At 47.3% G+C, this 23,083-nt stretch overlaps 5 protein-coding genes across 5 annotated transcripts; 3 read left to right on the forward strand and 2 right to left on the reverse strand.

The window, feature by feature from the left end:
- Positions 1 to 118: 118 nt before the first annotated feature.
- On the reverse strand, positions 119 to 1,948 carry P175DRAFT_0520901 (uncharacterized protein; the record flags this gene model as incomplete). Its single annotated transcript, XM_040899169.1, has 2 exons — positions 999 to 1,948; positions 119 to 946 (listed from the first exon to the last, which is right to left on the reverse strand). Exons 1-2 carry the CDS (start codon positions 1,899 to 1,901, stop codon positions 119 to 121), a joined length of 1,731 nt encoding a protein of 576 aa, XP_040756478.1. The 5' UTR covers positions 1,902 to 1,948.
- Positions 1,949 to 2,178: 230 nt separating this feature from the next.
- On the forward strand, positions 2,179 to 4,093 carry P175DRAFT_0506608 (splicing factor cactin; the record flags this gene model as incomplete). Its single annotated transcript, XM_040898211.1, has 5 exons — positions 2,179 to 2,697; positions 2,764 to 3,240; positions 3,296 to 3,922; positions 3,982 to 4,014; positions 4,076 to 4,093. The coding sequence occupies 5 exons, from the start codon at positions 2,179 to 2,181 to the stop codon at positions 4,091 to 4,093; spliced, it is 1,674 nt and encodes a 557-aa protein (XP_040756479.1).
- Positions 4,094 to 5,746: 1,653 nt separating this feature from the next.
- P175DRAFT_0554338 (uncharacterized protein) lies at positions 5,747 to 10,953 on the forward strand (the record flags this gene model as incomplete). The annotated part of the gene is made up of 4 exons (XM_040900552.1): positions 5,747 to 6,643; positions 6,803 to 7,365; positions 7,407 to 7,473; positions 10,801 to 10,953. The coding sequence occupies 4 exons, from the start codon at positions 5,747 to 5,749 to the stop codon at positions 10,951 to 10,953; spliced, it is 1,680 nt and encodes a 559-aa protein (XP_040756480.1).
- Positions 10,954 to 12,869: 1,916 nt separating this feature from the next.
- On the reverse strand, positions 12,870 to 14,002 carry P175DRAFT_0513893 (60S ribosomal protein eL34). The gene is made up of 4 exons (XM_040898776.1): positions 13,915 to 14,002; positions 13,820 to 13,833; positions 13,537 to 13,660; positions 12,870 to 13,388 (listed from the first exon to the last, which is right to left on the reverse strand). The coding sequence occupies exons 1-4, from the start codon at positions 13,936 to 13,938 to the stop codon at positions 13,200 to 13,202; spliced, it is 351 nt and encodes a 116-aa protein (XP_040756481.1). The 5' UTR covers positions 13,939 to 14,002; the 3' UTR covers positions 12,870 to 13,199.
- Positions 14,003 to 14,441: 439 nt separating this feature from the next.
- On the forward strand, positions 14,442 to 21,992 carry prp8 (U4/U6-U5 snRNP complex subunit PRP8; the record flags this gene model as incomplete). Its single annotated transcript, XM_040895779.1, has 1 exon — positions 14,442 to 21,992. The coding sequence occupies one exon, from the start codon at positions 14,442 to 14,444 to the stop codon at positions 21,990 to 21,992; it is 7,551 nt and encodes a 2,516-aa protein (XP_040756482.1).
- Between the last annotated feature and the right edge of the window lie 1,091 nt (positions 21,993 to 23,083).

The following is a 23,083-nucleotide window of genomic DNA, read 5'->3' on the forward strand; positions in this document are numbered from 1 at the left end:
GTTAATAAGTAGACCAATGTCCCGAATGATATATCCAACAGTAAACTCCAAATAAATAAAACCCTTGCTAGGAGAAAAAAAAAAAAAAAAAAAAAAAAAAAAACTAATGATCACTGACTTAGAACCTCCTCTTCTTCTTCACGAGAGTCTTACTCTTCGCCTCTAGCTGTCTCTTCAATTCTTCTCGTTTCCTATTTGCCCTCTCCTCCTCTGTTTCTTCCTTCATTTTTAACTTCTGTTCCACAGGAGCTGGTGATCTAACTGGCATAGGGTTATGCTTTATCTCCTCTCCTCCTTCCTCGTCTTCCTCTTTCTTCGGCGATGGAGGTACAGGTGTAGACGAGCTAGGCCCCGGACTGTGTTTGGCTCGCTTACCACCGATAACGCCTAGCTTTCCCAATGGTTTCCTTTTGCTAGTCTCGGAGGAAGCTGGTGGTGGAGAGGGAGATAACCTTCTAGGAGGCTCTTCAGGAACATGCTCAGATTCAGATTCGGGTTCGGGTCGTGACTCCTTCTTCTTTCCACCGATTACCCCTAATCCGCGTGAACCTTTGGATACTGATTTGGGAGGAGGCTCTTTCTTTGTTGTTACTGGGTTTAGTGGAACGGGGGGCTCGTCATCTGATCCTGAATTTGTTGCTGTTGTTGCATCGTCATCTAAATTTACATCGGGCTTAGAATGTTGCTGGTGTGTTTGTGTTCGTAGTGGTGGTGATGGTGTGTCTTGTTTCCGTTTGGACTGCTTTTTGCCCCCGATTGTCCCCAGGCCCTTTGTCTTTGCTGCAGGCAGTTGCGGCTTTGGCTGCATGGCTGGCGGGGGTATCTCTTTCTCGTTTTCTTCGTTATCGTCGTCTGTTTCTGTTTCTGTTGCTGCATGTTTTCTTGGCGAAGGGGGTTTCTTCGCGGTTTCAATGGGCTTCTTTAGCCTTGGGGGTGTTTCTTGTCGCTGGAGCAAAGATGTTTAGGGCGAAGCCAATATATAGGGACATTTCACATACCTCGAATTCATCGTCCTCTGTCTCTGTCCCTGCATCGGAATCCGTTTCCATGGCGTCTACAGGTGTCTTACTCTCTGTAGGCTCTTTGTCGTCCTTCGATGCAAAAGACAGTGTAACGCTCTCAGGAATGACAACATCTTTCCACCATTCATCTGCTGGAAGCGCTAGCCTATCTAGCTGCCGGGGATTTCCAGACCCCCCAATGCATTCTACGATGTTGGCAGCCAGGCCGGAATCAGGTGATGATTTGTTGGCTTTGTCAAGCCAAGCTTGTTCGTCGAACGGCGCAACCCCTTTGATAAGTTTTGTAGCTTGTTCGAGCAATGTGCCCTTTCGCGCACCACGTAGACCTGACGTCCCTGGGAATATCGTACTCAGATCGATGCCCATACCTTCAATCTTGTCGAAAAGCTTTCCAAGCGCCCAGTCTTTCTTATGGAGCTCTTCTATAAGGGTTTGTTGGCGCGACTCCCGGTCAGCCTCAGCCTTGAGAAAGGGAAGAAGCAGGTGCGTAGTGGTAAAATTTTGCGCCTCCCTTGATAGGGATAATGTCCATTCAAGGGGCTTCAGCGGAGCTGGCAGTTTAGACGTTATATTAAGCTCCAGGGCATTTCCTGGTGTCTTGTGATCGAGCGTTGTAGTGCTTTCTGGGTCATTGTTTAGAGCATCTCCTATCTTCTGTAGAAGAACTTTAAATTGATCTAGGTCTTCGCTTGGATCAATGGTAGTGTCATCTTCCTCGGCTCTTATTAGAATAGCCCGGCGATTTAGGCTCTCGGACCAGATATAGGTGAGGTCCGTCAAGTAGAACTCATACCCGCTCGCGGTCGGGGAATATCTGAACAGAAGCGTGGGCAAGGAGCACTGGTTCGAGAGATGTAGTCTCTGCCATTTCTCAGGCATTGTTACTGCCGCCCTTGTAGGTTGGATGATGGGAAATGCTTTTGTCCTGGAAGACAAGTAAACAAAAACTATGACGTTCTTGTAAGGCAGCAGATCATCGATGGAGGCAGCAGTGGACAGATGATCCCGGGGGAAGGTTTGCCGACCGTATAACATTCCGTCTTCGGATCGTCTCCTAGCTTCTCCAGATCACCTCTCTTTACCCGCGAACCCTTTCAACCTCGTCTCGCGAAATACTATAGCATCCCCTGAGGAAACAGCTCATTAAAGAGTCAGAATGTCGTCGCAAATTCCAGACAGATCAGCGAATAAGCGATACCGGTCCCGATCGCCACAGTCTAGTCATTCGCAGAAGTTTGCCCGACGGTCTGACGAACGAGACCAACGATATGACAACAGCAGATGGCGAGAGCGAGATGGAAATGGCAGATCGGCGCCATCCCACGCTCGGGGAATGAAAGATCAGATGCGCCTCAACCAGCTCCAGGAGGACGAGCAGGTGCGTGAGTGGGTGGCGCAGGAGGATATCTTCGTTCTCAAGCAGGCCAAAAAGAAAGCGGAAATCAGAGTGAAGGAAGGGCGCGCAAAACCGATCGACTGGCTTACTGTGACGCTACGCGTGATTGATCCTACGAGAAACCCGCTTGATGACGAGATTGCGGATTCAGAGCTTGACCTAGTCGATCCTGACGGCATTTTCGAGGGACTGTCCCCGTCACAACTGCTCGATCTAGAGAAGGATATCGATACTTTCTTGGGCCTGGAAACTAACTCTCAGAATAGAGATTTCTGGAAGGTGAGCGAGCTTCAGATCTTCATGTCTTCAAGGAATGGTATGCTGACTGACTCTTAACTTATGCAGACGATGAAAGTCATTTGCAAAGATCGTCAGAAGATTTCCGCCCCCGAAGGACGTGCCCTGAATTCCGTTGCCGCAGACATTAACAAGCTTCTGAGTCCGAAATCATACGAACAGCTTCAAACCCTCGAGGTACAGGTCAGGAAGAAGCTGGATTCCAACGAACCGATCGATACAGATTACTGGGAGGAACTCTTGCGCAGCCTCACTGTCTGGAAGGCCCGCGCGAAGGTGAAGAAAGTTTTCCAGGCCGTGATAGATGAGCGTGTTCGCGGTCTTCGCGAGCAGCAATGTGAAGAAGCTGAGTCTGTGCGGTCCAAGCTAGCTCTGTTGGCACCAGTTGTATGTGGCAACAAAGCACACACCGAATCCATCGATGAAGAAGAGTTTCGCGGGCTCGATCCCGACCCTTTGCTGCAAATTCGCCCAGAGGACAAGGCGTATGAAGTAATAGACGAGGACGCTTTCCTCGACCAGGTGGTGCGTTCATTCAGCCTTGTGATCACTATAGGATTGATTCTGACGATATATTCAGGCTCGCGAACGTAGGAAAATCTTGAAAATGGGATTTGTTCCTCTACGGCAACGGCAAGCAGAGAAGCTGTCGGCTGCCGTGGTGAGCCGTACTCCAAATGCTCCTATTGCCAGCGCCTCGAACCGATTTTCCTCAATACCCAATGAGGATTTCTCGCAAGCAACCAAAGCTCTCTATGAGAGAGAACTAGCAAAGGGGGTGAGCGAGAACGAAGAGATCTTTACAGGCGAAGAATCTATCAGCACAGGCGCAAAACCTCAGTGGGCGAATAAGTACCGACCTCGCAAACCCCGGTATTTCAACCGTGTTCAGATGGGCTATGAATGGAACAAATACAACCAGACCCATTATGATCACGATAACCCACCACCAAAGGTTGTTCAAGGCTACAAATTCAATATTTTCTATCCGGACCTCATCGACAAAGCAAAGGCCCCAACATATCGTATTGAACGCGAACATGGAAGACGCCGGGGTCAGTCCTTTGTCGCGGCTGGAGAAGAAGACACCTGCCTTATTCGATTTATGGCCGGACCACCATATCAAGACATTGCATTCCGAATTGTCGACAAAGAGTGGGATTATAGTGCGAAAAGGGAGAGGGGCTTCAAGAGCACTTTCGACAAGGTATGTTTTTAGACTAATATCTTTTCCAAATGCCAAATCAAACTAGCTAACCAAACCAGGGGATTTTGCAACTACATTTCCAATTCAAGCGAGTAAGTTTACTATCCCCCATTGCATCTGTTTCTATGACCCCCCAGGGGCTAACAACGTCAGGTTTATTATCGCAAATAAAGCGAGACAAATCTTATTTGTGGCCCAGAGCATGCATCACCCTAAGCACCAGCCCACCCACTCTGAGCCGCATAAAGCATATGGAGAGGCTCTAGAATACACCGGTAGCTACAGCCTTTGTGTGTTCCGGGTGATCACTTTCCTCGTTTCTTTGCCGCAGCAAGAAAGGAAGGCTGAATTGCGATTGGGTTAGAAATATTAAACATTCCCCATCTCCCAAAGGATTGGGTACCGGGCTAGTAGAGGCTTCGTGAACCAGGCCAGGGCTCGTGGGATAGGGTTCAACACGTGCGTTGAGCAAATATAGAATGCTTATTTCCGTCTCTTTTACTCTCTCTCTATCCCCGACGTTTCCCTTCCTATTTCGACTCCTCATCTCAGAACTTGCTGTACTTTTTTTTTTTTTGGCGCTTCGGCGTCTAGTCACGTGCACGGAAAGCTGCCGCCTTCTTGCCATATGGATTCTATTTGCACCAACCTTGTTCCATTCTTATTGTTCTCCCCTTCATGGGAAGTGAATGAGGAGACCATTTTCTAGTGTCACCCGCGGCCTGCATGTCTTTCTGGAGTTCCGGCTGGTCGGGGAAACGGAAAGCCCTCATATCTGCAGGATGCATTCAAAGGGGCTTTGATGGACCCCAGGAGGATGTCCGAAGGTTAGTTCCAGAAGCATTCTGCACCCTGACCCTCTCTCAGCTCTAGCCAGTATTATGGAAGCCAGGAGGGACCCTCTGCAGGCGTCCGTCATCCACCAGTTACCGACTCAATCCCGGTCCGCTAGGCATTGTAAACTACAAAGCAGACCCATCGCAGACCCATCTGTAGTACAAGATCCAGCTCTTACGAGAAGCCTCAAGAGGTGATTGGCCCATACATAGGGTCGCGGTTCCACGGCCTGGAGAAAGGTGTTTTCGCATGTAGGTAAATGAAGCAGCGCCCACCAGAACATCCCCAAAATGATGAAGAACTGCCCTGTCTGTTTCACTATATCTAGTATTCTTAGCGACGGAAAAAGAAACCATCATCCTTCTCTATCCTGAAGTCCCTGATGCTTGTTTGTCGGGCCTAAGAGATGCATGATGGGGTTCCAGGCTGTTTGCAGGGAGAAGAGAAAAAAAAAAAAAAAGGGACTACTGGTTCTACGCTGTGTTGGCAATGGTTTAATAGGATGGCTTGAGCTGAGCTATTCCTGTCGATACTATATGTCCTTTTAATAAGTGGTCACACGTAGGAGGCTTCAAGCAGGTACTAGGTACTTACATCTACTTCTTGTTGTTGCTTTTTTGTGTTCGTCTCTCTCTCTCTCTCTCTCTATTTGAATTTCATTTATTTGTATTTTTCTTTTCTTTTCTTTTCTCATTTCTTTCGTTGCTTTTTATTTATTTATTTATTTTTCTTGGTGGCTACCCTTAACCCCTCTCAATAACTTCATCTACATACATACATACATACACAGCCTTGTCTTTTTCTTGCCTGATGAACCAGCCTGACAATTCTTGAGGAATGCATTGACCTGGCTCCTTCTGAGGTCTTATATTTCTTTCCGTCTACTTCAAAGTCAACTTTCTGGATGTCACTCTGAGAGCTCCACCTTCTAATCCTCAACCTTTCTGACCAAGTAATCCATGCTGGCCTACTAGGTAGCAGCACGGTATGGATCGTTTCAATCCTTCTCGGGGCTCCCCACTGCACCAGATCTCTTTCAACCGAGATCTATTGCCTCGCCATTGCAGCTCCAAAGTGACAGAGCTGCCTTCTTCTTCTTCCATCCTTGATAGCATTTGTTCTGCCAACCCCCGTTGCCGTGAATCTGGTCTCATTACTGTCAACTGGACAGACTCCGGTTCCAAAAGTCCAGAGGAAACCATGGCTTACCAGCAATCATGGTCTATGGAGCCAGCTCTCAATTACGCACTCATTCCATCTCAGTCGTCATTTGAACATATTCCCAACGGGTTACCCCGTACAGTGGGCTCCCACGACCACGCCCTGTTTGACTGGTCAACATCCTCGATGGCATCCAACTATTCCTGCTCGAGACAATTGAAGCCCGAATCACGACGCATACCTGATTACAAGGGTTTATCTTCATCGGAATGGGTTCAGGCACCCAGCCTCAGGACACAGTCATTCTACAAGTCTTCACACCTGTTGGGATCTCACCAACCCCCGCACTCAGAATCCTCCACAGCTAGTAGCTATCCCCCCCCCTCCACCACCACCACCAGCACCACCAATATGCTGTCATCATCTTCATCACCCACTTTGACAAGTTCACCATATCATTCATCATCACTGGACAGGTTGTATCCCTCAATCAAGCAAGAGGTTGACCGTGAGGACCCGGGGCCGAACCTGGATGAAGCAGACGATGCGAATGCAGATCCCCCGTACTCTCAGCTAATCTACGAAGCTCTTCGAACAGCACCCGGGAAGAAATTACCACTTCAGGGTATTTACGGGTGGTTCGAGAAAAATACGGCCAAGGGGAAGGACGGGAACTCAAAGGGTTGGCAGAACAGTATTCGACACAACCTGTCAATGAATGCGGTATGTCCGATTTCCTCTTTGAGATTCAGCCTGGGATTATTTTATTTTCATGTTAATGTTTTATTCTGTTTCTTTTTTTGGAACCCAACCATGATGATTATGATGAGTGGATGAATGAATGAATAAATTGCTGAAACCCAAAAAAAAAAAAAATGACAGGGGTTTGAAGCTATCCGAGAGGAATCCATGCCCGGCAAGAAGGCTGTCAATTTCTGGCGCTTGACAGATGAGGCCGTAAATAACGGCATCCAATCTACAACCCGGTACAGAAAGCAGGCGAATTACAAAAAGTCAATGGCTTCGGATCCGCCGGCCCCTCAACGTCAGCGGTCCGGGGCGAAAGGAGGGAAAGCTACGAAAATCACGGCCAGATTTCGAGGTAGCATGAGCCAAGATGAATTACGAAGAGAGCGGTACCGTCAACGAATAATACCTTCGCAGCGGCATTTCCAGAAGAACGTCTACGGCCAGTACCTGCACCCGCCCACGGGGACAACGACGTCGACTCCATCAACCTACCATGCTCCAGGAGGGCCAATCGTCTCAGCTGAGCTCTTTGATTTGGACCATGTCGTTGGTTGTGCTGACCCCCCTAGTTTCTTCGACATGGCGGGGCCGGGGCCAGACTGCCTCGCGTTCGACGCTGGGTTCGTGGGATGGGATGGGATGTCCTCATTCCCCAATGGTTTGTTCCCAGGTCCCGAGATCTCAACAGATCTTCAGTGAGGGCTATAAGAACATACAATTACGCTCACCCACATAGAAAACAACCCGCACCCTTGTACGAAAAGAAAGCTCTGAATGGAGATGGCAACACGGTGATGATGAATGTACGTTGTACGGAATAATTAGGGGAAGTAGGTCTTTGTATGTATGTACAGGTAGTAGCCCTGATTACTATTTAACGTAGTGTCTACGATGGACTGCTATTATTTGATATGTTCTTTATTATTATTATTATTATTATTATTATTATTATTATTATCAATTTATTAACTATTATTAACTATTATTATTTATTACTTCAGAGCCTACTTACTTGCTTACTTACTCTCCTTCCTACCAGGGTTAAGATAAATAAATAGAAAGACAAAGAAAAAGAAAAGAAAAACGCTTAAGACGGCGGACAAGGATAGTATTTCCGAAATGATTTATTTTTATTTCTTTTCATAAATTTTCTATTCTCCCCGATATTCTTTTTTTTTTCCTTTTTTTTTCCTTTTTTTTTTTTTCCGTCATCATTCATTTTTCCCGATTCTCGCTATATTCTCGATTGGAAGAGCATTCCGCGATAAGTGTAGCTTGACCGGTGAAAGAAGAAGAAGAAGAAGAAGAAGAAGAAGAAGAAGAAACGAAAGAAACGAAGATAAAAGAAAATAAACCGGACAAAGGGAAAAAAGAAAGAAGAAAAAAAAACATGGAAAAGGATAATTAATACCTAGCTATAATACCTACTTCGTACTATCACCATAAGATTAGGTAGGTAAGTAGGAGACGATGCCCTGATATCGATGATAGGCCACTTGGGTCAACCAGAACCCTAGCAAAAAAATGATAGTTCATCGAATACCTTACCACCCATGCCATCCATGACAGCAGATGAGGAGAAATTCGTCCTTTTCTCGTCATTGCTGGTACTAGCCCAGGCCATCTCCAAAGTAAAGCGCAGACATACATACCTTACTCTCTCACTTTTAACTATTACCTACTGGGTACTCGATTTTTGTTGACCATGTCGTCGTCGCCACCTCCCATTCGCTTCTCAGAACAATTCTGTCCTGGTCAAGGCCACCAATTTCGACCTGGTTGGGAGCCATAGGGAGGAAACTACTGGCTCTGAGGGTGCAGGGGGAAGAAGAGACATTCCTGCATGTTATGCAGGCAGTAATTGGCTACGACCCAAGTAGACAGACAGAGGATTACTAGGTTCGAACCGGACCGGATTGTTTTGGTTGCTATACTAGGGAATGTTATGATTTCGTTTCCTCTTCGACGGGGACGGGGAGGAGCACATCATCCTCACCCTCATCACCGGTTATCAGTTGCAGACTTGCAGACCTATCTGATCCTCGTGAACGAGCCAGGTTCTCCTCTCCCAGCCAGGGAGTGGTCAAGGCGTCCAGTGAGCTTTGCTTATCGTGAGCCGGATAGGTCGGGAAATATAAGCCCCCTCTGCCACTTTAGGACTGGAGGAAATTGAGAAAGTTCCAATCATGTTCTTCCTCAGGGATCTCTATCAAGAGGGTGTAGTGGAGGAAACAACTGTGGTTGTAATCCTCGTGATCGATGAACGTACGGATTGGGCAGACGACGAAGGAGAAACAAGTGGTGGAGATGATAATAATTAAGGTATAAAAATAAAATCAAAGATCAATTCTCTGACGGTTGGATGGCTGTTGGCAAGGTAGACCTGGCTGACTGAAGCACAATAGTAAGCCGAAGAATTTCCAACCCTCATGCTATATACCTAGTTAGTCGATAGCTGTTTAGGAATAAGACTGCTAGTGGTTGGTTCTTCACTTAGGGACTGTCTCTCCTGCCAAATATAGTATACAGGCTGAATTGCTATGTATAGTACAGTATATACCTACCTCAGTAGGCATGGCTCGCTGATGAGCATTATCTAGCATCTACATTCAGGAGGGCCTCTTTGTTCAGGCTTATAGAATATGGACATCTGGAAATATGTACTTGGTATGGCCATAGTTATCTGGATCGATGTTTCACTAGAGCCCCAAACAAAGCCTTCAAGCTAAGACATGATCATGATCACCCATAAGCAGAGACAAGGAAGAAACAAAGAAAACAAAGAAAAGAGGGATCACTCAGCTCCGTAGAATACCATTTGTTCCTCCAGTTCCTTTCCTCGCTTCTTCCTTTCCCCCTCCCCCCTCTTCACTGTCGTCCTTCTCTCGTCCTTTTTAGGGAGGGAAAAAAAAAACAAAAAAAAAAACAAAAAAAACAAAAAACAAAAAAAAAAGAAAAGAAAAAAAGGCGACGGCCCCCCCCCCGCAACCCTAACGCTGCTGCTGAGGGATGTAGTGCGTCAATGGCAGCCTGCAGGAGGGGCTGATCGCTGTCCTCTTCGCGCTTCACGCCGTCAGCTAGCTACCTAGGTTAGCTCCTGCAATCGGATGGAATACTTCTGACCTATCAGGAAGTATTTGCATATCCAATGATGGGTCATCCTCGTATGCCGATGTAGAGGGACGACGGAGGGAGCGGGCAGCAGGAGCGCCAGCCGGTCATGTCATGTCCAACCTCTGCCACTAGGTACGACTTCTTCACCTCCATGATTTCGGTCATCCTTCTAAGGATATCCCACACGGAGATAGAACCGGAAATGGCCTGACATGTCCACGGTTTCAACGAGTAAGACAAGAAGGAAGGAAGAAGCGAAAACAATGCCATGTCATGTCACCCGTCCGGAGTAAATTTCCTCGTATCTCCTCCAGCTCGTGACTCGCGACTCTCGTACTCTGACTAAGTCATGTACTGTAACTAGTTACTTAGAATATGCTGCTAACGATCCTGGAGTAAGATGTACCCGGAGACACGAAAAGTACGGAGTACTACATAAGTAGTAATTCAAAGCTGAAGAAGCCTCGTCGGTGTGGTTCATTTGGCTTCGCCACTGCCGCAATTAGACTCCCACAACGTGCTTCTCACTTCATCTACTAGTGCAACTAAAGCAGAAGTGCGATTATCTTCGTCATTACTAGGACTAGTAGTAGGTCGTTTTTTTCCTTTTCTTTTTCGGATGTAAACTCTATGTTTCCCGTCGAGCGTACTATGTACTAGTAAACGGGCCGTGCCGTTTTGCATACTGTAAAGACGGCCGGAGAGAATCTATAATTAAAACTCTAAAAGAACAGAACTTTATACCCATTTTTATATCAAATAGATTTAATTAGGATAAATGTATAGAGAAAAAATATATATATGTATGTATATATCTATGAATGATTAGATGATATTTATTGATATTCACATTGAAATAGGGTTTTATGGTGAACGGGTCTCCTCACAGAGTAACTGGTAACAGTAACTCAGATCTGAATATATATATATATATATATATATATTTGCATTTCCTCCAACTGATCAACTGCTCCAAGCACCGTATTCTTGAAAACTATACTTTTATTCCATTATAGTTCAAGTTGCTAGGCCACGAAAAGCGCCACGATATCGCCAGTCCAACCGGGAGGGTTGCCTTGGGTTGCCCTCGGGGGGTGGACGCCACCTTTTACTCCATTGAAATCGCCGATGTGACTCGGGTTCGACGTGCATATATCGCTGAGGAGTGACAATGGTGATGATGCCATCCCCGTAGATTTTCTTCTCTTGGGATCCTTACCTACCTGACCCTGCCCTGGGGTTGTGTTGGGCGTCTGGGCCAACGCTGTAGCATCTATATAATGATTTGAGACGATTCCTTGCCCGCTGATAGATCAGATTTTGTTCCATAGCACGAGCAAGTGGATTCCGCACCTGGGGGCTTGCATTTTCCAAATAGATATAGGAATGATATACCTTTGTCTTGTTCTTCCCACCGAGAATCTGGAAATGTAGATAGATAGATAGGTAAACTCTCACCGCTTCATAGGTTACCTACAGATCTCGTACACAGTCAGTCCGATGTCTATGTAATGAGTCACGCCGGGGAAAGGATCTCAGAGGTGTTACATGGGTCAGGGATTGAGTTCCTGAGTCGTCTTTATGGGGTGCGCGTGTGTAATATTTAGGATGTGATTATTTGAATTGCACTTCCTCCAGGCTGCCCAGTCGAGTCTCCTTCCCGATTGAGCTATATACAGACAGCGTAAGTAAAAGCGACAGTACTACTAGTAGTTACTAGGTAATGTCCCGGATCTGGGGCACATAACAAGAGTAAAGGGAAAAAGGATAACGGTATGCCCGTCAAAAGAAATAAGCATGTACATAAAACCATACCTTACGACGAACCTCTACCTAGACACCTTTTTCTCAGGCCCTCGACTGCACACTTTGTTGAAGCGGGGAGAGTTACTTAACAGTACTGACAGAGATGCCATGTCCTCTTACGCATAATAATAGTAGGGTGTTCTAGTCTCTACTACTACGCCTCAAGGAGCTGCAGAATTCTAAGACCAACCCACACTAGAAACTGGGAACCCCCGGATTCACTAGGAGTATCAAGGTAAGACCAAGGAACGGAGTATGAAAAGGAATATGAAATAAAACCACGGAATCCCGGAAATCCGGCGTAGAGACTCCTCCTCTTCCTAACGGAGTTGAACACCGTGGAGGATCATCATCACCTACTGCTGTACCATCATATGGTATGCATAACTATAATTTATCAGCTTTTTTGCCGAAAAGTTGGCCGTGACACTTGATACCGACCGATCCAACTTGCTCGAGTCGTACCTCCATACTAGGTACTACTAACTACTATACTCCGCATACAGACTTTGGACTGTATGTATAAGGTGGCGGCGGTCTTTGAATTTGCCAAAGAAACCTCCCTCCCCCCCCCTTCCCCCCCGGGGAGGGAAAATAATAATCTGGAGAGCTCTAGCTGACGATGAACCTGTTTCGGACAATAGAAGAAGCCTTCATTTGCTACTTTAGTTATCCCTGCACAGCCTTTTCCTTTCCTTTCCTTTCCTTTCCTTTCCTTTTTTTTCCCTTCCAGTTAATCACCAACACTGTTGTCTCGTATTCTGATGCTTTAATTATCTTTCTACAGAGTATGTACCGGGGGGGGGGGTTCTTTCCTGACCACGCATATGAGAAACGAGGAAATCTGATTCGTAATGCTATCTATCTGTATCTATGTATATGTGCCTTGGTGTGTGGGTGTGTCTTGGATTGTTCATTTTTTTTTTGTCACCGGTGGCATCTTTCTTTCCTTTCCTTTTTTTTTTTTTTGCTTGCTGTATTTTTCCGTTCCGTATTTACGATATTCGGTACTTTTTTTTGGCGATATGCCTGCTACGAGAGCAGCTAGGTAAGGCGTGTGTTAGCATATTCTGGCTACCTCTTTGTACTTTTGTAGGTGAGAATAGGTAGGACTATATTTGGGTGCTGACTGGTATGAAGTATGGAGCACGGTGGGTTCTTGGCATGGCATGGCTGAGGGGATGGTATTTTTTTTTTTTTTTTTTTTTTTTGCCTCACGAGGATTTTAGGTTGGAGCTGGGGTGAAGAAGATACGCAGGGTATCTGGGAAGTGGGTAGATGGGTTTCATGTGGTGGATTGCAATCGTGTGTCTACCTAATCTGATTGTTTCCAATGCGTGATTGCTTGCTGGTTGTTATAAAATGTCGCAACTGCTGCGAGCGCCAGGCCCTGCTCACATACGAGGCCGGATATTCGATATAGGTAAAAGACGAAGTGGGAACGTAAAGAACACGAGTGTCATGAAGAAGGAATTTCATTGAAAAGCTACGACATCGTCGCGCCAGCCGTTCTGATCACTGTAAAGAGAACCATACCCAGCGAATTTTATTTTTCCATATTTGTTTTCCACTAAACACAAAACACCGAGCTTTATATCCAACTCCTAATTTAGCGCTTAGCAGCCTTCTCCTGAGACTCCTTGAGGACCTTCTTGACGATCTTCTGCTCCTCAATCAGGAAAGCACGAACGATGCGGTCCTTGACGCAGCCAGCGCAGCGGGAACCACCGTAGGCACGGCTGACATTCTTCTTGGGGCGGGAGATCTGGGAGTATTCCCGGGGGCGGAGAGCGGGAATCTGCAAGGAAAAAAAAAATCCCATCAGTTATTTGGTTCACTTTTGAGCGGGATAGCAAAATTTTTTTCTTCGTCCCCTCGCTTCGTCGTTCTGTCCGCACAACCACCACCATTCACAACTGAAAAGGAGGAAAACTCGGGAAACTCACGCCAGGGAGCTTGATGCCGCAGTCACCGCACTTAGGAGCAGTTCCCTGCTTCTTGATGTGGAGGTATCGCAGCTCACCACCGGGGGTCTTGACGATGCGGACCTTGTTGGACCGTGTGTTGTACCTGTTCACAAAATTCCATCAATATCCTGATCATGTAGATTTTGATTAAAAGAGCGCATTTCATTCCAGACAAGTCGCATATAGCATCACTGAATCGTAGAGGCAGATAACGACTGTCGGAAAGATGGAGGCACAAGGGAAGGAAATTTTGAGCACGTACGGGTTCCGGCGGCGCTGTGGAAAGAGAGAAAAAAAATAAGTTAGTATTTCATATTCATCATGTTGACGATAAAAAAAATATTGATGTAGACTCACGTATTGCAATCTGTTGTTCGCCATTGTGACTGTCCTTGAACCTCTGTAGCGTTGGTCAAGAAGATGGCGTCGTCGTCGGTTGTCGTCGTTAAACCTCGAAGAATTCTGGCAGTCGTCTGGATTTGTGTGGGTTTCTTTCGGAGCCCTGGGAGGTCGCGCTAGCGCAAATTTGGCGAGAACACACTAACCTCAATACGGACTAGTACAATATGGACAGAGCCGCCACCTCTTTGCAAGCTTGACTTGTGAGCAAAGGAGCAGAGATCTGAGAAAGACCGTCTTCCATCATCCGTCGCGAGAAGGGGATCGTCCAGGAGTTGGGTTATTCTTTCTTCAGGACCTTGGTTTCATCCTCCGACGCGATTTGTTCACCTTTTTTTTCTTTCTTTCTTTCTGACCTTGATACCCTGGCTGATGACTTGGCTGTCGGCCAGGATCTTTTTTTTCGTGACGTGATTTTTTGACGCGACTAGCCAGCTACGTCCATTCGGGAAGACTGCTGTTTTCTTCCATCAATACTCAGCACAATGGCATCGCTGCCTCCTCCTCCACCGCCCGGTTGGGGTGCGTCGGCGCCGCCTTCGCTGCCCATGGCTCCTCCGCCGCCAGGATACCAACCCCCAGCTGACCCGACCGTCGCAAAGTTCGCGCAAAAGAAGACTGAATGGCTGCGAACGCAACGGAATCGGTTTGGAGAGAAGAGGAAGGGTGGTTTTGTCGAGACGCAGAAGGTCGACATGCCCCCAGAGCATCTGCGAAAGATTGTCAGGGATATCGGTGATGTATCGCAGAAAAAGTTCAGCAACGAGAAACGCAGCTATCTGGGTGCTCTCAAGTTCATGCCCCATGCGGTTTTGAAGCTGTTGGAGAACATGCCCATGCCGTGGGAGTCTACCAGGGAAGTGAAAGTCTTATACCATGTGAACGGTTGCTTGACTTTGGTCAATGAGACTCCAAGGGTTGTTGAGCCCATTTTCCACGCCCAGTGGGCAACGATGTGGGTGTGTATGCGAAGAGAGAAGAGCGACCGACGGCACTTTAAGCGAATGCGATTTCCTCCCTTCGATGACGAGGAGCCGCCCCTCTCCTGGTCGGAGAATATCGAAGATGTCGAACCTTTGGAACCCATTCAGATGGAGCTCGATGAGTCTGAAGACGCCCCGGTCTATGAATGGTTTTACGACCATCGACCACTTCTTGATACATCACATGTGAACGGTCCAAGCTATAGGAAATGGAACTTGACGCTTCCGCAAATGGCAACCCTCTACCGCTTGAGTCACCAGCTGCTGAGTGATGTCGTCGACCAGAACTATTTCCACATGTTCGACCTGAACAGTTTCTTTACCGCCAAAGCACTAAACGTCGCCATTCCTGGCGGTCCTCGCTTCGAGCCTTTGTATAAAGATATCGATCCTAACGATGAAGATTTCAGCGAGTTCAACGCTATTGACCGCATCATTTTCCGCGCACCTATCCGAACCGAATACCGAGTTGCATTCCCCTTTTTGTACAATACCCTCCCAAGAAGCGTTAAGATTTCTTGGTACTCTCACCCCCAAGTTGTATATGTCCCAACAAGCGATCCTAACCTCCCCGCCTTCTACTTCGACCCCGCAATCAACCCTATCTCTTCCCGCTCCGTTGCCCCCAAGAATGTCACTGTCAGCCTTGAGGATGAGGTTTTCGGATATGGAAACAATGAAGATGACTTTGAACTTCCTGGGGACGTGGAGCCTTTTTTCAATGATGAGGAACTTTACACACCGGATACTGCTTCGGCTATCTCTCTTTGGTGGGCTCCTCATCCGTTCAACAAGCGCTCTGGAAAGATGATCCGTGCGCAGGATGTGCCGCTGGTGAAGCAATGGTACTTAGAACACTGCCCTCAAGGCCAGCCTGTCAAAGTGCGCGTGTCTTACCAGAAGCTTCTTAAGACTTACGTGCTCAACGAGTTGCACAAGAAGAAGCCCAAGGCTCAGAATAAGCAAGATTTGCTGAAGACGTTGAAGTCGACAAAGTTCTTCCAGCAGACAACTATCGACTGGGTTGAGGCTGGTCTGCAAGTGTGCCGTCAAGGTTTCAACATGCTGAATCTTCTGATCCATCGCAAGAACTTGACCTACTTGCATTTGGATTACAACTTCAATCTGAAGCCGGTTAAGACCTTGACGACCAAAGAGCGAAAGAAGTCCCGTTTTGGAAATGCTTTCCACCTTATGCGAGAAATTTTGCGTCTCACCAAACTAATTGTCGACGCTCAAGTTCAATATCGCCTGGGCAACATCGATGCCTTCCAGCTTGCTGATGGTATTCTCTATGCGTTCAACCATGTCGGACAGCTGACCGGTATGTATCGCTACAAGTATAAATTGATGCACCAGATTCGGTCTTGTAAAGATCTGAAACATTTGATCTACTACCGCTTCAACTCTGGACCAGTCGGTAAAGGCCCTGGTTGTGGTTTCTGGGCGCCAGCATGGCGTGTCTGGTTATTCTTCATGCGCGGTATCATTCCTCTCCTCGAGAGATGGCTTGGGAACTTGCTCTCTCGTCAGTTTGAAGGTCGCCACAGCAAGGGAGTTGCCAAGACGGTCACTAAGCAGCGCGTGGAATCTCATTTTGATCTGGAACTGCGTGCTTCCGTTATGGCGGATTTGATGGATATGATGCCTGAAGGCATCAAACAGAACAAAGTTAACACTGTCCTCCAGCATTTGTCGGAAGCCTGGAGATGTTGGAAGAGCAATATTCCTTGGAAGGTTCCTGGTCTCCCTGCACCTATTGAAAACATCATTCTTCGCTATGTCAAGAGCAAGGCGGACTGGTGGATTTCTGTTGCACACTACAATCGTGAAAGAATTCGCCGTGGTGCCACAGTCGACAAGACCGTGGCCAAGAAGAATCTTGGTCGTCTGACTCGTCTGTGGCTTAAGTCTGAGCAAGAGCGTCAGCACAACTATCTGAAGGACGGACCGTATGTGTCGTCTGAAGAAGCTGTGGCCATCTATACCACAATGGTACACTGGCTTGAGTCACGCAAGTTCTCACCAATTCCCTTCCCTAGTGTTTCTTATAAGCACGACACTAAGATTTTGATTCTCGCTTTGGAACGTCTGCGTGAATCGTACTCTGTCAAAGGTAGACTTAACCAGAGCCAGCGTGAAGAATTGGCTCTTATTGAGCAGGCATATGACTCCCCCGGAACGACACTCGCTAGAATCAAGCGTTTCCTTCTGACTCAACGCGCATTCAAGGAGGTTGGAATCGATATGAACGACAACTACAACAACATCAACCCAGTGTACGATGTCGAGCCCATTGAAAAGATTACCGATGCCTACCTCGATCAATATCTTTGGTACCAGGCTGAGCAGCGCCACCTCTTCCCCGCCTGGATCAAGCCATCTGATTCCGAAGTCCCTCCTCTCTTGACCTATAAGTGGGCTCAAGGTATTAACAACCTATCCAACGTGTGGGAGACAGCTGATGGCGAAACGAACGTGATGATTGAAACGGAGCTTTCTAAGGTCTACGAGAAGATTGATCTTACATTGTTGAACCGACTGCTCCGCTTGATCATGGACCACAACTTGGCGGACTACATCACCTCCAAGAACAACGTGCAGCTTAGCTACAAGGATATGAACCACACAAATAGTTATGGGTTGATTCGAGGTCTTCAGTTCTCCGGCTTCGTGTTCCAGTACTATGGCTTGATGATCGACTTGTTGCTTCTTGGTTTGCAGAGAGCCAGTGAAATGGCTGGCCCTCCCCAAAGCCCGAATGACTTTTTGCAGTTCAGGGACCGTGCGACCGAGACTAGACATCCTATCCGTCTGTACACTCGCTACGTTGACAAGATTTGGGTCTTCTTCCGGTTCAATGCGGACGAATCTCGTGACCTGATCCAGCGGTTCTTAACTGAAAACCCGGACCCCAACTTCGAGAATGTGATCGGTTATAAGAATAAAAAATGCTGGCCTCGCGACTGCCGCATGCGCTTGATGCGTCATGATGTCAATCTGGGTCGTGCCGTTTTCTGGGATCTCAAGAATCGTCTGCCTAGATCTATCACCACCATCGACTGGGATGATACCTTTTCCAGCGTTTATAGCAAGGATAACCCTAACCTTTTGTTCTCTATGTCTGGATTTGAGGTTCGGATTCTTCCCAAGAGTCGCAACCAGAACGAAGAGTTTTCAGTGAAGGATAGTGTTTGGTCTCTGGTTGACAACTCAACAAAGGAGCGAACAGCCCATGCGTTCCTGCAAGTGACCGAGGAGGATATCCAGAAGTTCAACAACCGCATTCGACAGATCCTCATGTCGTCTGGCTCGACCACTTTCACCAAAATTGCCAACAAGTGGAACACTGCGCTGATTGCGCTCTTCACATACTACCGTGAAGCTGCTGTTTCCACTGTCAATCTCTTGGACACCATCGTGAAGTGTGAGACCAAGATTCAGACTCGAGTCAAGATCGGATTGAACTCCAAGATGCCGTCTCGTTTCCCCCCCGCTGTCTTCTATACCCCCAAGGAGCTAGGTGGTTTGGGTATGATTTCCGGCTCACATATCCTTATCCCTGCTAGCGATAAGCGGTGGTCGAAGCAAACAGACACAGGAATCACCCATTTCCGATCGGGTATGTCTCACGATGAGGAGACCCTGATTCCGAATATCTTCCGTTACATCATTCCCTGGGAAGCCGAATTCATCGACTCCCAGCGAGTGTGGATGGAGTATTCCCAGAAGCGCCAGGAGGCCCAGCAACAAAATCGTCGTCTTACCCTAGAGGACTTGGAGGACAGCTGGGACCGGGGTCTGCCTCGTATCAACACACTTTTCCAGAAGGATCGTAGTACACTCAGCTTCGACAAAGGTTTCCGTCTTCGTGCCGAGTTCAAGCAGTACCAGCTCATGAAGAGTAATCCCTTCTGGTGGACTAGCCAACGACATGATGGCAAGCTGTGGAACTTGAATGCTTACCGTACGGACGTTATCCAGGCACTTGGTGGTGTTGAAACTATTCTCGAACATACCCTGTTTAAAGCAACTGCTTTCCCATCATGGGAAGGTCTATTCTGGGAAAGAGCATGTCTTGCTAAGGGAACACGGCTGCTGTTATACGATGGTAGCGAAATTGAGGTCCAGGATGTCCGAGAGGGAGATTTACTTCTTGGTCCTGACGGCGGTCCTCGTCGCGCTTTCAACATCGTGAATGGCAAAGACCGTCTCTATCGCATTAAAATCGGCGCGGACAAAGAGGATCTTGTAGTGACGCCAAACCATATACTCGTTCTTCACCGGGAAAAGAGCGCATCAGAACCATCAGAAAGCTATGACACCGTGGAAATGACTGCCGAAGAGTTCGCTGCCCTCAGTCCTGAAGAACTGAGTCGGTATCGACTATTCAGATCTCCTAGCTTTGACTTGCCCGAACAAGGCGTTGAGCAGTTGACGCCCCAAGCTCACAGGTTTACGATCAAAGACATTTCCCTCGAAAACGAGACTACGGAGTGGGCCGGTTTTAGAGTCGACAAAGATCAACTTTACCTACGGCACGATTACCTTGTTTTACATAACAGTGGTTTTGAAGACTCTATGAAATTTAAGAAGCTCACGAATGCCCAGAGGTCTGGTTTGAACCAAATTCCTAACCGTCGATTCACTTTGTGGTGGTCGCCAACAATCAACCGTGCGAACGTTTATGTTGGTTTCCAGGTGCAATTGGATCTTACTGGTATCTTCTTGCACGGAAAGATTCCCACCTTGAAGATCTCTTTAATTCAGATCTTCCGTGCTCACTTGTGGCAAAAGATTCACGAGTCTGTTGTCATGGATTTATGTCAGGTCTTCGACCAGGAGCTTGAGCAGCTGGGTATTGAGGCTGTCCAGAAGGAGACTATTCACCCGCGTAAATCATACAAGATGAATAGCTCGTGCGCGGATATTCTCCTCTTTTCTAATAACAAGTGGAATGTGACCCGGCCCTCTCTCTTATTCGATACCAAGGACGTGTATGAGCCCACTACGACAAACAAATTCTGGCTCGATGTGCAGCTACGATACGGTGATTACGATTCTCACGACATTGAACGATATGTCCGTGCTAAGTACCTGGACTACACAACGGACAGCATGAGTATCTATCCATCTGCAACGGGTCTGATGGTTGGAATTGACCTTGCTTACAACCTCTACTCGGCGTACGGCCAGTACTTCCCTGGGTTGAAGACCTTGATTCAGCAAGCGATGGCGAAGGTGATGAAGGCCAACCCTGCTCTGTATGTATTGAGAGAACGTATCCGCAAGGGTCTGCAGCTCTACGCCTCTGAGAGCAACCAGGAGTTCCTCAACTCACAGAACTACTCGGAGCTCTTTAGCCCTCAGATCCAGTTGTTCATTGATGATACAAACGTCTACCGTGTCACTATTCACAAAACCTTCGAGGGTAACTTGACCACCAAGCCCATCAACGGCGCTATCTTCATCTTCAACCCCAGAACCGGACAGCTGTTTTTGAAGATCATCCATACTAGTGTCTGGGCTGGCCAGAAGCGTCTGGGTCAGCTGGCTAAGTGGAAAACTGCGGAAGAAGTAGCGGCGCTCATTCGATCCCTGCCAGTCGAAGAACAGCCCAAACAACTTATCGTCACCCGTAAAGGTCTGCTTGATCCTCTTGAAGTTCACCTTCTGGATTTTCCCAACATTTCTATCCGTGCTTCGGAACTTCAGCTACCCTTCCAGGCTGCTATGAAGGTTGAGAAGTTGGCCGACATAATACTCCGTGCGACAGAGCCCCAGATGGTCCTTTTCAACCTCTATGATGAATGGCTGAAGACGATCTCGCCTTACACCGCCTTCTCCCGTTTAATTTTGATACTCCGTGCTCTTCACGTTAACATCGACAAGGCCAAGATCATCCTCCGTCCGGATAAGAGCGTTATCACCCTTGAACATCACATCTGGCCCTCGCTGTCTGATGAAGATTGGATGAAGGTTGAAGTGCAGTTACGTGATTTGATTCTAAATGATTATGGCAAGAAGAACAATGTCAACGTTCAGAGTTTGACTAGCAGTGAGGTTCGAGATATCATTCTGGGCATGGAAATTAGTGCACCTTCGCTCCAGCGACAACAGGCAGCGGAGATCGAAAAGCAGCAGGAGGAACAGAAGCAACTCACAGCTGTGACAACGAAGACACAAAACGTGCGTGGTGAAGATATTATTGTCACCACCACGTCTCAGTATGAACAACAGTCGTTCGCATCTAAGACTGAATGGCGTACCCGGGCGATTGCGACATCTAATCTCCGGACGAGATCAAACAATATCTACATTTCTTCGGACGATATTCGAGATGAGGGTTACACGTACATTATGCCTAAGAACATCCTCAAGCGATTCATCATGATTGCCGATCTTCGGGTGCAAGTGGCAGGATACCTATACGGAAGCTCACCGCCGGATAACGATCAGGTGAAGGAGATTCGAACCATTGTAATGATCCCCCAGGTCGGTAATACTCGCGAGGTGCAACTACCACAACAGCTCCCACAGCATGATTACCTAAACAACCTCGAGCCCTTGGGTGTGATCCATACTATCTCCGGAAATGAGCCGCCGTACATGACGGCGATGGATGTGACTCAGCATTCCCGCTTGATGAATGCTCATCCATCGTGGGATAAGAAGACGGTCACCATGACCGTGTCCTTTACACCAGGATCCGTCTCTCTCGCCGCATGGGGACTGACGCCCCAGGGTTACAAGTGGGGAGCTGAGAACCGGGATACTACTTCTGACCAGCCGCAAGGATTCTCGACCAGCATGGGTGAGAAATGCCAATTACTCCTGAGTGACAAAATCCGTGGATATTTCCTCGTCCCCGAGGACAGTGTGTGGAACTACAGCTTCATGGGAAGCGCGTATGGAAGTGTTGAGAAACGGCCGGTGTATGTCAAGATTGACACGCCTCTACGGTTCTACGATGATCAACACCGCCCACTGCACTTCCAGAACTTTGCAGAATTGGAAGATATCTGGGTTGATCGATCTGATAACTTTGCTTAAGCGAGAACAGCTGCGGGCGTTGGGTTGTTTATGTTTTTTTTCCCCCTCTCTTCTTCTTTTTGTCTTCCCCCTTTAATCAGCAGTAATGTTGCAAAAAATCTTTGTCTAGCATTTGTTTTAAGATGACGATATTCCCAAAGTTGTATTATGGACGCAGGAATGATGTCGTACCTGGTAGCTGCGTGCTGCATTACTATGAAGATGGAAACACATGGTTATTAGGTATTATCTGTACGGAGTATGTATAGTACTACTAGTTTTAGATATTGTCAGTTAATTCATCCATTGACCAACCATTGGGTAGGATACTGATCCTCATATGAGGAGGAGCTCTTCGCAGCCCCGTAAATGAAAAGCTACCTAGGTAAGATGAAGGAGGCAAGAATCAACACCAAATGGCAAACGCTGCTGCGTCGAGTTTTTAGTGGGGAATTTTCCCTCACTATTAACGGCTCCCGACAGCGGCGGCTCTTTTTCTCCCTCTTCATTTCATCTACACTCCTCCTTCTCCTCTTCTTTTCTTTCCCATCCTCGTTCTTCACTTACTCTTTCGAGCAACAACTTACCCGCCGTTGTTTCCGGTCTTATCCGATGGGTTCTTCTCCTAGTACCCAATTTGAGCAGGGCTTGCTCTGAATCCCTGACGATCGGGCCTGCTTCATTTTCTTCTTTCAGCCAACCATAATGACGTGGGGGTGTGATTGTTTCACCATTGCTTCACTGTTATCGACTTAACTTCGGAACGAAACTTAAAAGCGAGATGGGGGAAAAAAAAATGGGCGTGCAACAGAAAGGGAAAGGAATGAAGGGTAAATTTGGGAAAAGGTGGATGATTACTTGCATGGACTGTATCTCTACAAGATACCGTGATGGTTTACATTTCGAAAGTCTCTACGGAGTAGACCTTCAATAACGATATAGGTTTATCCTGTCTTGTCTTCGAGATACGATCTCCTGATGTTCATTGTCGGCGCTACTTGGCCAACTTGGGCTTGGGCTTACGGAGTACGTATAAGCCTCCTTCTCGTTGTCCACCTGCATCTCTTGCTCGCCCTTGGGTGGAAATGAGGGTGGTGATACACTTTAGGTTA

This window comes from Aspergillus ochraceoroseus, assembly GCF_002846915.1.
Source record: "Aspergillus ochraceoroseus IBT 24754 chromosome Unknown P175scaffold_1, whole genome shotgun sequence".
Taxonomy (NCBI): Eukaryota; Fungi; Ascomycota; class Eurotiomycetes; order Eurotiales; family Aspergillaceae; genus Aspergillus; species Aspergillus ochraceoroseus.